Source organism: Tympanuchus pallidicinctus, unplaced genomic scaffold, assembly GCF_026119805.1.
Source record: "Tympanuchus pallidicinctus isolate F22 unplaced genomic scaffold, pur_lepc_1.0 scaffold15, whole genome shotgun sequence".
NCBI lineage: Eukaryota > Metazoa > Chordata > Aves > Galliformes > Phasianidae > Tympanuchus > Tympanuchus pallidicinctus.
In genome coordinates, this window is record NW_026294669.1 from 2,335,493 (window position 1) to 2,350,673 (window position 15,181).

Genomic DNA, 15,181 nt, shown 5'->3' on the forward strand with positions numbered 1-15,181 from the left:
GGAGGCCTGTCCCTTTAACGATATAAATAACGGCCCCCCCCCGCCCCCCCCGCGCTCCTCATCGTCAGCTGCCGCCGCTCCGGCTGCTGGGGGCTCCGGCGCTGCCGGGGAGGAAGATGGGAGGCAGCCACTGCGCATGCGCCGCGGGGGAGCTCGGGAGGCCGCGGGGGGGTGGTAAGGGGGGGGGGGGGGGGTGAGAGAAGGAGGGAGGGCCGGGCCTTCCCACAGGGCTGTGCGCGCGCACCCGGAAGGAGATGGAGCTGAGGGGGGAAGGAAGTGGGGGGTGGGCCGGGCCGGAAAGGCGGGGCGATTGGGGTCACGTGATGCGGGCGTGCAGGCAGCGCGGGCGCTGCTGGGAATAGAGCGGGAGGGGCGCGCGCGCGCGCTAGAGGGCGGCGGTTGACGGCGTCACCTCAGGTGAGGGGCTGAGGAGAGGGGCGGGCTGCGAGGCTCCTGTCTTCTGTCAAGGGCTTTTCAGGGACCCCTCAGCGCCGGGCAGCTCTCTGCGGGCGGATTTCCGAGGGATGGCTGCGGGATGCGGGGGTCACCGTGAAACAGCGGCGCGGATTTCGGCCCTCCTGGATGCTGGGTGTCTGTTAGCACAGGTCACCTGAGGGTGAACGTCCTGCTGCTCGGGTTAAACAGAGCCCGCCAGCGTCTCAAAATGCTGTTTTCGAGTAACATATGCTAAATTAATTCCTTTTCCAAGTAGTTACAATTGTATCGTCTTTCTTATTTAAAGATATAATCTTCTGCAATGAATAAACGGAAGTTAAAGGAGAGCGGCGGTACAGATGGGGAATGCATCTCGCAGGTCGGTAACACCGTGATTAGCCAGCTTTGAGTCATGAAAGCTTTCTATCCTCTGCCATCCCTGTAATTCTGTAATTTCTGACTAGCCCTTCCTAGCACGAAAACCTTTTCACTTATGAATGGATGGCTGTTCACAGGGGGTCATTGGAACAGAATAAATCTGGAAATGGAGTCAGTATGACTTCAGCAGAGAAAACAGTGTCTGAAAAATCAGGCAGACAAGCACAGCTTGACTACTGCCTAGAATGGGAGAAATGTGAAATATTTGGCATATAGTGCTTGCTCAGTATTGATTTGTGTGGGAGTCAACTGCAGGCTTTGTTGTCATTTCTTAGATTTTGCAAAAATGAGAAAGGATTCAGCTAAGAGGTGCAACTGAAGAATGTAGGTGAAAACAAACAGGTGGGTTGGGCAAGATCAACCCAACTCAGATTGAGAGAATGGGACAGCAGTGACGTGTGTGATAATGATACAGGTAACTGTTAGGTCAGATGGACATTCACTTAAAAGGCCTGATGCTGAAATGTGATTTTTTTAAAAGGAGTAATAGTTCACTGGCAGTTTGCAACTTAATCTCTAAAAATCTCTGCTATAACACAAACAGAACACGAGCATTACAGAATTGCAAAATTGTAGGGGCTGGAAGGGACTATTAGAGATCATCAAATCCAGCCCCCCTGCATTGCAGGTTCTCCACAGCATTCAAATTGATTTTCAGGCAATATGAAGTGATGGCAGCATGCAGGTTTTTCTCAACTGCTTATATCAGAGATGGAGAAGTAGTGGCATAGAGTCCTGCCAGCTTTTAAAAACTGGGATGCACCAGTTTGTGTGCTGCTGGCCAGGTGGTAGAAAAAACATGCTGTGATGCTGAGGTTTGGACATTTGAAAGTTGAAGATAGAGTTCCAAACAACAGGTTTTTGAAGTGGAAAACAGGGCAATGCAGATATATATCTGAAGTTATCCCATTAAATACATCCCAACAAATGATCAAAATACAGATATTTACAAAGTTGAAAGACTTTAGATCTTTATTCAATAGTCATTCTGGTGCTTACAATTTCATTCTGTTCTGTGCAACATGAAGCTTCAGTTTTTCTCCTACCCTTCTCCTCCCTCAATTTTTAGGAGCAGTGAATCTGAATTAAATCTTGAAAGATGATACATTTGTTGTTTTATAACCACCAGATACTGTAGGCAGCAGTGCTGTTACCAGTGGTGCAAAAAGTCTATTTAGTGCAAGTCTAAGTGCAAGCCAGAGATGGATTAGTGGATTACTTTTTTAAAGTCTGCTGGCAAATGTTTTCAGGCCTATGTTATGTAGGAAGTTAGAATTATGAATTAGTGAGCTAATTTTGGTGATGTGTAACAGCCCTTTGGGAGTGAAGAAATTGGAATAGAAGGAACTGAAGACTGACATAGCTGTTGCTAGATATATTTTTCCTGTTGAATATTCTGCTTATGGCAACTTAATTCTTACTCCTCTACCATGGAGGACAGCTAAAACTTACGTGTAGAACAGCAGCATGCATATTTTGCTATTATTTACTACATCAATTACATTACTGGTACAGTCAGGTGTTTGAAGTACCAAGTGTTATTTCTCAGTCTTGTGTTATATCTGTAGGTGCAAAAAATGCTACGTGAAAGACTGTGTCACCATCATGCTATGGGAAAATTGTTTGGGATGGATCAGCAGTACAAGTGAGTAACCACTAAAATCATAAGTAATTCCTACTTCAGCCACAGTAGAAACATAATCAGCTAAAATCTTCACCATAGTTAGGTGTCAAATGCAGGCAAAAGTGAATACATTTGCAACAGCCAGTCCATGACAACTTCTTTAAAAGTATGCATGCAGTGTGAACATTCTAATTGAATTATAAGCTTATTAAGTTTATATATCTGTAAGTATTTGTGAATTGGAAATAGTATCACATCCAAAGTACTGGAAAAAAAAACCTAAGTGACCAGTTTCTCTGAAGAAAATTTACAAATTTACTTTGTTTCTTTGGGTGGTTATGGAATACAAACACGATGATTGGTGTTGCTGTTATCATTCATAAGCTTTGAGCAAAGATTCAGCACAAAATCAAGATTGTAAAAAATCAGTGATATTCCAGTAGATCATTAGTTGTTTTATTGGTGTCAAGATTTTCCTTGAAGAAAGAAGACTGGTCAATATATTCATGTGCTACACTGGAGTCACAGAAAGTGATCTTTTCTTGAAAGAATTGATTTTTTTTTTTTTTAAAGTTTGTGCTTTGATGGTAGAGAACTGTAGAACTTTGTAAATTAGTGATACTCTTCCACATGATTTAATATATCAAAGTATTTTAAGAGGTCAAGTCACTCAGCTTTTGTACTCCTATTACATTTTGTAGTGTATGTGCTGAAAGGAAGTTGAAATGCAGAGTTTTTTCTTCTGTTTGAAAGATTCTTTGAATTTCCCCTAATTGCAGTGAATGTTGCCTGATCTGAAGCTCACTGTATTGCTGTTTACATCGCAGGCATCTGCTGGAACTGCTGAAGCAAACTGCAGTTCATGGAGAAAGTAATTCTGCCCTCATTATTGGACCCCGTGGATCAGGAAAGACTGCGGTATGGGCACAAACTACAAGTTAGCACACAGTTTAATAAAGCATGGAGGAGGTGATCTCACTGAAATCATGAGAGCTTTTGGAGTTTGTTTGTATCTCTGTGCCTGCTTTTAAGGAGAGAACTCCTGGTTGTTTATGCAGAACAAGAAAGCATTCTAGGATTTATTGTGAGCTAATTCTATTGAGTGGAGAAATTCTGTATGGAGAAATAGTTTTCCTAAAAAAAAAAAAACCAAATATTTGAAGTGTTCCAGATGCTGAGTTTATAGTAATTTCATAAAAACAACTATAACAACAACAACAAAAAAATCCAGCTGCTTCATCTGCACCTAACAAAACCATGTACCTGTCTGTCTTCACGATGGCTTGCAGAAGAATGCATGGTTTCAGAACCCTTCTGTGTCTCTACCAGGTTCCATAGAGCCTTTCAGCATTTTTCCTATTACTTACACTTCTGCTATAGTGCTTGCCATGGAAGTGTTCATCTTTGCAATTAAAGCCAGGTTTTATTTGATGAGTCCCTCAAAAGTTCACCTGCTGTTACTATCAGGCATCTGTAACAATTACTGAACAGGTATCCAAAAACTAAAGGCAAACACTAAAGAGTTACAGCAGAGGGATAAATTAGGGCAATGGAAAAAGTATGTTGACAGAAGGACCAGCACTATAGAAAGGTACCATAAAGAAAGGGAAAAAGATTGCTCACCTTTATCAAAAGATTCCAGGTTCACAGGGGAAAGCTTCATCAAGGAAGAACCTCCAGAACAAGATCCTTCCCTGTGGCAGTCAGCCCTTAAATGAGGTCTAAGAGAGGTGGAGCCAGGCTGCACCCCCTCCTGTCTCACAGAGAATTGCTTTCACCTGAGCTCCCAGGGCTGCCTGCTCCTTCCCCCAGGTGCTCCATCAGTGGTTCAGGCTGTGACTCAGCAGTTCCCACACAAGGGCAGATTTGTACACTTCTACATATTTCTATTTAGAGAATGGTAATGCATCTTAATCCTATTTTAAATGTGTCAGATAACACTGTTATCTAAGTTACAAGGGTACAGAGCATTATTTATGTTAGGACATGATGTGTTTTGCTTGCAGTAAGTGTGGGTTTTGTGTATTTAAGGAATTTTTAAATTGAGGCACGTGAAGCAATGGCATCTAACCAAAGCATCCTATTATGTAAGCATTTGTTTTATGTTTGCACCAGTATGTGATTTGATAAATAGGTTAGTTTTTACTGAAAGATATGTCTGAGGTTAACTTTGGAACTCTTCCCAAGAACTAAAGCTAAGCCTTCCATGTTTTAAGTACAGTTGAATATAAATACTTGAATAGGTGGTAAAACACGCTCGTGATACAGCTGATACTTGAAATCATTCTACCAATTTGTTGATAGATTTCTTGGTTTGTATTTCGAAAACAATCTGCTGTTGCCTTCTTTCTTTACCCACAGTGCTTTGAAAGAAGGATGATTGCCAAAATACTATGAAGGGAAGGAAAAAAAGAGCCAATAAACCCATAATAAATAAGGATTCTTCCACTTTTGTGCTTCTTGCTACGTTTTAAGTAGAATTGATGATTACTTTCTTAGATCTGTGAATTTTTTAGTTAAGCAACAAGTGTTCTCGCTGTGCAGAAAATATATTTTTTAAATTTTCTTGGCTTTGAAGGTACAGCTGGGGTTGTTGTATAAGGGGTTATCCAGAATAAACAGCATCTGCTTATGGAGCATTAATATGTCATGAAGTGAATGTGAAGTTTTCCCCTTAACACTTCTGAAAACACTCATGAAGTTTTGTCACCTAATGAAACTGCACATACTGTTGGCTGTCTAGGAAAACCAATTTGTAGATATTTGTTACAGTTAATATGCTAATCTTGCTATAAAGAAGTTCTGTGTCTTTTTTCCTAGTTATTGAATCGCGTCTTAAAAGAGCTCAGAGAAATGAAGCAAGTGAAAGAGAACCTCTTGGAAGTTCATCTGAATGGCAAGTAATGCAGCACTCCTCAAATATGCTGCATTCAGCTGCTGTGTGTTATGTGTACTTCAGGAGAGATTTTGTTTTGACATTTCCAGTCTACCCTTGAGTGTGGCTATGCTTGTCTGCTAGCTCCAGAATGCCTTCCTTTGCATGTACATGTAGATAACTTGACTTTCTCTCAGAACATTAGAAATCAGTTCAGCTGGGAGCAAGTTATTTGAAGTAACTTTGTAATATATATGGAAAATTACCATCTTGTCTGTATTTTTACAAAGGCCTGCCTTTGTAAGGCTTGAAAGTGAGAGAAGCTTCTGGGTACGTTTCTAGTGGTTGTAGGCATGGCTGCTTGGAATGAGGGAGAGCCACCAGTTCTTCACAAGCAGTCATTTTCTTTCAGGGCTTTTGCAGACAAATGATAAAGTGGCCTTGAAAGAAATCACCAGGCAGCTGCACCTGGAAAATGTGGTTGGGGATAAAGTTTTTGTGAGTATCAGCTTTATTATATTCTTTGCTTATCTCCCTCTCAAATCCTTGCCTAGAAAGCTAGCTTTGTAGAATGCAGCTTGTTGAGAACAAATGGGCTTTGAATGTTCATTCGCAAGATTACAGGGGGCTGGCTTGGTTTAAGGGATGTAGCAGCCTTTGGCTCTAATGACCCTGGTTTACAAACACTTCATGCATGCCTAAAAACCTGTTCTATAGAAGTGCTGAACATGGCTAGTTTTGGATAGCACTTCAGGAAACGTTCACTTCAGCTTAAAATAAATAAATGGAGGAAAGACTCAGCTGAATCCTCTGTACGAAATGAATATTCATCGTTCCAAAGAGGCTGTGTTCAGAGGATAAGAGAATTTTGGAAACATCAGTTTTATAACATCTCAAGACAAACAGTAAGCAAATTAACTGACCCACAAGCACCATCTTTAGTAAGTTTGAAACCTTCTCTAATGTCTGTGGATATCTATCCAGTTTGCTGCCTTCTTGGAGCTCTCATTTTGCATAGACTTTCTTATAATTTGCTTCTATTGATGTTTTTCCCAAAGGTGGGAAACCTTCTTACACGAGCACTGAAGTCAGGAACACAGAGATTAATTAACTAAGGTGCTCCAGAGGACTAGGCAGGCTGGAGTACAAGATGGACAATGCTCTGTAGTCACACTTTATCATCTTTTGCAAATGCTTGCTTCCTAGGCTTGCCTTTGCTTTTCTGCTTATCCCAAATTATTTTGGGTTCATAGAATGGACGACAGCGAGCTAAAGTTTTCTTAAATGTAGCTGCAGACATAAAAGGAAATGGCAAGTGCTCAGTTTCAGCATGGCCATTAAGTGTTCACTTTTCATCAGAGAACTAGGAGAACCTTTCAAGGTCTACAGCTCCACTACCAAAAGTAAAATCTACGGATAAAACTAAGTTTCAATATGTTTAATTACCCTACTATTTCCCTTCAGCTTATTGTGGAATACTTCTTCAAACTCACCGCTTTCTAATTCCAAACAGATTGATTTGCAGGAATGTCCTTGTTGTGTCCATAGAGACCTTTCCTGAGGTTCTGCAACTCGCCTTCAAAGAGGAAACTTTGAACACAGAAACTGGCTTTTCTGTGTTCTTCAACAGGGCTTGTGGTCTTCATTTAGAATTCATTTCCATCTTACGTTCTTGTTGGCACAGAAGTAGCAACTGAAGAAGAATTGTCATAGCAGTTTACTGTTTTCTGCTGGGAATGTTTGATCTCATAAGGTTGCAAGTGAAAAAGTGGGAGTCTGCTGGTTTTCAGTGGTACCTGTTAGGGGATGGGTGTTGTGTATGTGTAAGTAGAAAATTAGGTGTGCAATGGCTATTTAAGACAAGAAAATGCTATTTGTAAGTTGAACTTGGTACACACATCCTTCTGATCACTGATTTAAGGCTGAGGGAATTTGTTTGGATTTGCCAGAGATCTGCTGTCAGTGTGGAACAATCAGTTTCCTCTGCTGCAAGAGTTCTGATTATACACCATGAAGTAACACTGTAGCTTTTCAAATGTGGACTGGTTTTGTTATCACAGTTTTAGGAGGAAGTGAGCTTGTCCATGCGTCTCAGCTTATAGAATTCTGACAAGGATGCTGCAAAATGACTGTGAAACTTTTTTCCTCTGTATAGGGCAGTTTTGCAGAAAATCTTGTGTTTCTCCTTGAAGCTTTAAGGAAAGGTAAGCAGTGCCAGCCCCGTTCTGGAACTGTGTGCTTGTTTGTCACTTGACTGGAAAGCGTGCAGCTGTTTCTTCGTTGTCTTGTAGAAGCTTTGTAAGGAGGCCCAAGAATGTTGTGGTTACAAAATAATGTAAAAAATGCGTAATACCAAACAAACATAGGCTTAAATGGTGCCATAAAGATTTACATGCGAGGGTCAGCTATGAAGGGTAGATTCTTTTGTTCTGACTGAACCCATTAAAAATGGTGTTTCTAAAAAATAGCCATCGAAATTTGTCCCTTGCACCCAGAAATGATGTTTGGCAAAATAGCATAAAACTTACCAGTCTGTCTGTGTGTCTTTTCAGTGATGTAGGAACACGTGTAGGAACAGGGCTCAGGGAAATAGCTGAAAGTAAGTCTGCACGTAATTAAGAGCAGGAGATGTGAAGCAAAGGTGTAGAAATGGAAGTGACAGTGATGCAACCACGCTCGTTTTGTAACTTGTTATCACAGGAGACAGAACCAGCAGCTGCCCAGTCCTGTTTGTGCTGGATGAATTTGACTTGTTTGTGCATCACAAGAACCAGACGCTTCTGTACAACCTGTTTGATGTATCCCAGTCAGCACAGACTCCAGTAACCGTTATTGGACTCACATGCAGGCAGGTAAGAACTTGCACCTCAAAAATATTCAGCTCTTTTCTTAGTTGCGGTGTTCTCTGACACGTTCCTTAATTCACTGAGACTTTCTCAGTGACTTTTGGATTGAAACTGACACTGACACAAACACAGCCAACCGAAAAGGTGGGAACCCTCACTTTTCCTGTTCAGGAAGCAGGTTTGTGTCTCTGAAGAGAGAAGGGGCTGTTGTCCTATGTTACCACAGAAGAGCTGTGTTTATCCATGTGGCCGTTTTGCATTATGATTTCATTCACTCTTTGTCACTTTTTGATGAGGATTGGCTCATATTTAAATTGTTATTCTGAGCAAAAGGGATTTTATTTTATCTTTAGGTTTTTGAAAAGGAAACAGTTCAGTGGGGTGCTTGTGCTGTAACACTGGCATGTTGAATATGGATTTTAAACCCTTATTAAACTTGTTGTGATTTTTACAATGACACTGCGGGGAAATGAGGACAGCTATGTGTGTGTACTGTGAAGTAATTACTGCTAACACTGGAAGATGATACTTAAAATCATAGTGTTTTTCTTAGTAAGCTCTATTGGTTGCAAAGGGATTAATGAGCAATAATCATTAAATCTTTAATTGAAGCCTGGATCTGAGGTTGATGGGGCTTGGGTGGTATTTAACTGAGCAAACTGCTACAACTTAATAGAATGGTTAATAATTGATATATTAAATTATAGTCCTTTTTTTTGCTCCATTGTCCAAGTCAGGCTTCTCCATCACTCGTAGTTTAGAACCCAATATTGCCCTGCTTTTGAATCTGCATTTGGAAGCTGTTGTGGTTGTGATAGCCACTGCTGCTTAGTTTTTCAACTGCTTGTTGTGTGTGTGTGTGTCTTGTAGGCCCAGTTTTTTTCACTGTTGGTGCTCTGTTGACTCTTACCACACTTTCTGGTGAGGGATTCTGATGTTCTGAAAGCTGGTTTTGTTGCAAGTAAAAGGGAGAAGGGAAAAATTGCAAGAAACAGTAATAGCTCTGCCCCAGCAGACGGTGTGGGGAACAGGACTGCGTTGCTCCAAGTGGAGGAAACACAGCTTGCTTCTGATGCTAATCTATTGCTATCAGCTTTGAGAAAAATAAGATTTTCTGCATTACGTTCAGCCACCAACTTGATGGCAGCTGTGCTGAGCTCTGTGTGGCAGCCCAGGAAGATACCTATTGGCTCTCAGCATTTTTGTAGCTGGATCTTTTCAGGCTGACAGAAGGCACGTGAGCTGCCAGCTGCCGTACCTGCCAAGCACACAGCTTCTCTCAGCCATGAGGGGCTGCAAAGTCTCGAGCTCAGGCTTAAGGAACTGAAATATTTGCAGCATCTGTGCAGAAATTTGCCACGTCTCCTAGCAACTAATTACTGTGTGTGATGTAGGGCACCACGTGGTTTGGGTGAATGGCAAATTCTTAGGCACTTCAAGGCACGTCAGTGACAGTAACTAGCAAAGGAACGCCTGAAGTCTGAGAATTCACTTGGGTGGGTTTTTAATTGTCTCTTCCACTGCAACAAAGAATGCACTAAATAATAATAATAATTATTTTTACAAGGATATTCTGGAGCTCTTGGAGAAGAGAGTGAAATCGAGGTTCTCTCACCGACAGATCTACTTGATGAATTCCTTTACTTTTAAGCAGTACATTAGGATATTCAAGGAGCAGCTTTCTCTTCCTGCTGACTTTCCTGACAAGGCTTTTGCACAGAAATGGAATAGCAACGTTCAGGTATCTAAAGCTCTTGATATTTGGCTTTAGTAAAACTTGTACAATAAGATCTTTTTGTCTTAGATCAGTATTTCCTTTCAATATATGATATCTTATGAGTTAAATCAAATTGCAGTAGACAATCTTTGCTGAAGTGTGGACACAGAAGCGTAGCACAGAAGACCAAAAAGTTCAGGTTACACATGAAGAACTGCATTGGCAGTGGAGGCTGAGCTCTGTGTGATGGTTAGCTAACAAGTAACGTGCTGAGATGATGAAAATACCACTTCTTTTGTAGCTTCTATCAGAAGACAAAGCTGTTCAAGATGTACTGCAGAACCTCTTTCGCTACAGCAAAGACCTGCGTTCGCTCCATTTCCTGCTGGTATGTATTTGGGTACAGTATCTCCCTGAATAACCATCACCTGTGAAGATCACAGCTGTTTTCGAGGCAGCTGTCAGAGCTTTATGTGAAACATCTTACAGAAGATGGGTAACATTAATTTAAGCACCACAAAATATCTCTGTGCTTCTGCCTGTGTGAAAAACCTGCCAAGCAGAAGTGTCACCGTGTGCAAGTGCTCAGATTTTCCCTTCAGCTTTGTGCTGGGCTGTCCTGCGTAGTGTTTGCAGCTTTTCCCATCTCTGAGTTTTTATCCTGTGATGCGTGGATTGTTGGCTTCTGGCTGTGATGCTGAAAGCAGAGCGTGGTCAGAGTCTCTTCTCTGCTGATCCTCTGCTTCATTGAGTTAGTTACAAGATTGCCAGCTATTCCCAGTTCAGCAGCACCTGTTTCTTTCTGTGTGGTATGGATGAATGCCAGAAAGAGTCCATGGCTGATGGGAATAACTTTTCTTTGAGCTCCAAGGTGTGTCAGAGCTGATCCCTATTAGCCTGTGTAGTCCAAAACCTCGTTCAGTTCCTTTGGAAGCTGGGTGATCACGCTCCTTGTTGAGGCTGTTACACTGAGTCCTGCAAGGAGTGGAGGAGGACAAAAACAAGTATGTGGTGGTAGAAAGCGTTGGGTGATCTCAGTGGAAGACCTGCATTCAGTAGATAAAACAGGCATTTTTTCATTGCACAGACATGCAAAAGGAGGAGGCAGTCACTGAAAGCCAGCTTTTCTGTCTCAATGAATATTGGACTGCTAAAGAAAGCAAGTGAAGCTCGGTGCTTGTACCTGCTGCTGTATGAAGGTCCTGGATAATCCATAGCTTTGAAGGAGTGGTGGTGAAAGAGGTCAGGCAGCTGTGTGTTTATTAACTCCAGTTTGTTCAAAACTGGCATTCTGTGACAGCCAGTTGAAGACTGAATGATTCAAGTTGTGACTCAGTGGCAATGTTTATTAGACGCCCTTGGTTGGTACCCTGCCTCCTGTAAACCATGAGCTGCCATCAGATGCTTTCCTAGCAGTGACACAAGTAGCTCTGCATGCAGAAGTCTGTTTGAAATAGCTGTAAGTAATTTCTTGCAGCAACCACTGAAGTATGCTAATCCATCGAAATTAATATAAACAAGCTAATGAGTGTTTATGTCCTCTGGTGAGGAGGCTTTAAAGTTTTGAGCCTGGAAAACCTTCCTGGCAAAACATAGATGTTGCTACCAGCTATTTACAGGGTTTTTGTATGAGCATACTGTGTGTGTAGGGTTTATTCATGACTGTTCCCAGTAGGTGACTCCAGGGGAAATGTGTTGTTCTGCATTCCATCTCTGAGTAGAAAGTATGCCTGGTAATTAGTGATTAAATGAAAAATGCCTTCTGTTTTATTTTTAGATGCTTGCTCTAAGTAATGTTACTGTTCGTCACACTCTTATCACCGCATCAGATCTTCAGGAGGCAAGCAAGCAGTACAGGATGGACTCGAAAGCAAATATTGTCCATGGTAAAGCTCAGGCCTTTTTTGTCTGTGTGTTTAATAGTACAGCAAGCATTCAGTCCATCCTTGAGGTTCTTCTGATGTAAGGGCTGCTGTGTAACACACTGATCCCTGAGGGCATGGCTGGGTCGGGGAATACATCTACCCATAGGGCTGCTCCCCACTTATCTGCCTTCTTACATCTGTGCGTGGATGCAGCAGTGGTGAATAAACCAGAAATTCAGTTATACAGTGAAGGATTTGTGTAATTACTGCATGGGGAGCTTGGCCAGTGCCCCACTACGGTGTGTCTGATGGCTCTCAGTGCCAAAGAAAGTGCTGGTAGCATGGGCAGGGGTGGCACTTCTGTCCCACGGCGATGACAGAAGAAGGGAAAACACCTTCTGTGCTGGTGACGGTGGGAGTCTGAATGAAAAAAACCCTGCAGGTAGTGCTGCTTGGACCTGAACATCCAGGAGTTCCCTTCCTGAATGTGTTGAGCAACATGCTGAAGTTTTCTTTGGTAAACATTTGAGGATTTGTGCAAACAGTGAAAAGAAAGAAACAGCTGCTGAGGGTACAGAGCCCAAATGCTTTTACAGGAGGAACTGCTTTTATCCCACTGCTGCTTCTTGGCTCCTGGAAGTTGCAGGCTTTGGTTTGCTTGGCCCTGTGAATCCCAGTGTCCTGTTAGCATTTCACTGCATTGCTTCTTTAGCTCTGCATGGCAAGTAACCCCTTCAAACTCTCATTTCGTGACATGCTGTACAGCAGCATGTAGATGGATTTGATGCTGCCCAAAATTCTTTGTCATGCTGTATCACAGAATCACAGAATGGCCTGGGTAGAACAGGACCACAGTGATCATCTTATTTCAACCCCCTGCTATGTGCAGGGTCACCAACCAGCAGAGCCACATCCAGCCTGGACATCTGTTGTCTGCAATAATGATTTTTTGTTATAGTTAAACTTCTGGGGTTTTGACAAACAGCTTCTTAACATTCTCATTTCAAATATCTGGAGAACTAATGCTCTGCTTTATCTAGCTTCCCCATTCTGGAATTTCATTACAATTAGGAAGATAAAAACCACAAATATGTGAAGCCTACAGCTTACAAAAAGTATTTAAAATTGCATATGAACTGCTTGCATTTCGGGTAAGCTTAAGAAAAACACTTAGAGGTCTTGTCTTTCCCTCTAGGTTTGTCTGTCCTGGAAATCTGCCTAATTATAGCTATGAAACACTTAAATGAGGTTTATGAAGGAGAGCCATTTAACTTCCAGATGGTTTACAATGGTGAGAGCAATGCATCAGTTCTACATACAATAAATCTCTGGCTTCACCCCAAGTAACTTCCTGCCTCTCACCTCTGCAGAATTTCAGAAGTTCATCCAAAGGAAGGCACACTGCATGTACAACTTCGAAAAGCCCGTCGTTATGAAGGTAAACCCGAGACGTACGTTTTCCTGAAGTATTTAGATGCGTTTTTTGCAGGTGCGCGGGCAGGGCAGGCGATCACGCACCGCGCTGAGGCGGAGCTGGAGGCCGTGCCGGCAGAGCCGTGCTGGGAGCAGCCGCAGCCCCGCTTCGTGCTCTCGGTGCTGCACTGCCCTCTGCTGGTCTCTGCCCGCTGCGGTCCGGCAAGGACTCAAATGTGTGCGGCGCGCTGCGGGTTCTTTGGTTCTCAAATGAGCACCACCGATTTAAGTGTGGTGGCCGGCAGAAATGAGCGTTAGCACAGGTTGCTCGTGCTCCTACAGGAGGCATTTGTGTGTGCATGTGGATGCGTCGCTGTCCTCAGCTTGCTTGTTTGCTTCTGCTGTTTGGTAATGTTTCCCAAACTGAATCTAAGGTTACCACATCAAAAACCTGTTTTTCTTGGTCCGCTTCCGAATAGGTCTGAGTGGAGTTCTGAGTCAGTGTGTGGTGTAGGAGGACAGTATTTGCCTCCAACCAACTACAATCAGAAGCGCAAACTGACAAATGTCACTTTGGTTACCTGGTGCTCATTGGGGCTGCTGGGCTGTTGCTCTGTTCCTGGCATTTGGCTGGGCTCAGGCTGGGCTCTGAGTGGTGTTTTGTCTCTGTAGGGCAGCAGCCCAACACGTGGCTGTGCAGGTGTGTTCAGTTCATGAACTTAACTCTGCAACTAGCAGTCCAAAGCTGCTCTGATCTTGTCACTTCTAAGCTGAGTTTGATAGTATATACAAAAGATTTTAAGTATGCTTTTCTTAGAAAATACTGTTATTCTATTCATCTCTTGTGGCTCGCTGTCTACCAAAATGGGCATAGGGCAGAACAGAGCTGGTGTTTAATGTCTGTCTGTTGCTGTAGCACATCACAAGCTTCTATTAAAGCAGCATCTCGTGTGTCATTCAAACCAGCGCGGCTCAGAGCGATGTTGTCTTCATTCTCATCTTTTTTTGGTTTGCTTTCAGGCATTTGAACACTTACTGCAGCTGGAATTAGTGAAGCCCATAGAGAGGCCGTCGGTGCGTTCTCAGCGAGAGTACCTCTTAATGGAGCTGCTTTTGGACAACAACCAAATCATGGATGCTTTGCAGGCGTATCCCAACTGCCCCACAGACGTCAAGCAGTGGGCAGCGTCGTCGCTGAGTTGGTTGTGAACGTCTGGAACCTCACAGCACACTGCATCAGGACATGTGGAGGTAACTGCAGTCTCTGCGGGATGTCACACCCCCAATCCGGGGGTCAGATGAATAAATTTTTGCAAGGAGGTTTCTTTGCTGTGCTTGGCCAATTGTTTTTGCATTTGTTTTAATTTTGAAGCACCACGGTCCTACGAGCATGTAATAGCAATGAATAAGAAGGCCTTAAAAGCACTGAGCTGAGCTAAACCCTTTTCCTCACTATTTTTACTTTGTAGAGATCTAAGCAGTTGCTCTTCTGAGTTTCTTCACCTCAGATTAAGACTGCTTCAGCTCAGTGGCAAACTGCAGCAGATGTTGTGGCTTTCAGGCTGTAGGTTCTGATCCATCTGCAATACAGCTTTGTCAGGTCAAACCTTCACTCACAGCCAGCTTCATCTGCTAAGTGGTGTTTTTATGTGAAGCTGCCTCTCTTACCCACCCACTCTCTGTCCTGCTGCTTTCCTCCTCTGCTGCCTTACTTTCGAAGGTGTTGTCTGTGCATCTTACAGGACACAGCGGTGCTTTGAAAGGCAGCAAAATATTTAGCAGGAGAGTCATGACAGTGGTGTGGTTCCTCCAAGTGGTGGCTTAGGCAATGTACGTGAGACTATCAGGATGCAATGGAAACCAAGTGAAATTGGTTGCAAGGTTTTTTAAGCAGAAAAAATTTACAGAAAGAGAAGTATTTAATCAGCAACAACAGCTGGTTCATTCTGCAGTCCAGTGAGCATAATT

General features: G+C 42.8%; 1 protein-coding gene across 3 annotated transcripts; it reads left to right on the top strand.

The window, feature by feature from the left end:
* Positions 1-300: 300 nt before the first annotated feature.
* On the top strand, positions 301-14,537 carry ORC4 (origin recognition complex subunit 4). Of its 3 annotated transcripts, XM_052675755.1 has the most exons (15): positions 301-417; positions 743-814; positions 2,442-2,518; positions 3,325-3,415; positions 5,318-5,393; positions 5,785-5,870; positions 7,528-7,576; positions 8,073-8,224; positions 9,786-9,959; positions 10,237-10,323; positions 11,713-11,821; positions 12,996-13,091; positions 13,171-13,238; positions 14,234-14,287; positions 14,360-14,537. In XM_052675755.1, exons 2-15 carry the CDS (start codon positions 758-760, stop codon positions 14,420-14,422), a joined length of 1,239 nt encoding a protein of 412 aa, XP_052531715.1. In that variant the 5' UTR covers positions 301-417; positions 743-757; the 3' UTR covers positions 14,423-14,537. The 3 variants fall into 3 exon arrangements, with proteins under 3 accessions (XP_052531715.1, XP_052531714.1, XP_052531716.1); XM_052675754.1 differs by having other exon boundaries at positions 14,234-14,537; XM_052675756.1 differs by lacking the exons at positions 301-417; positions 743-814; positions 2,442-2,518; positions 3,325-3,415 and adding an exon at positions 4,301-4,397 and having other exon boundaries at positions 14,234-14,537.
* Positions 14,538-15,181: the final 644 nt, after the last annotated feature.

Coding starts and splice junctions, on each gene's coding strand:
- ORC4 (XM_052675754.1), top strand. CDS start 758: ATGAATAAACGGAAGTTAAAGGAGAGCGGCGGTACAGATGGGGAATGC. Junction 815..2,441: donor ATGGGGAATGCATCTCGCAG/GTCGGTAACACC, acceptor TTATATCTGTAG/GTGCAAAAAATGCTACGTGA. Junction 7,577..8,072: donor CCTTGAAGCTTTAAGGAAAG/GTAAGCAGTGCC, acceptor TTGTTATCACAG/GAGACAGAACCAGCAGCTGC.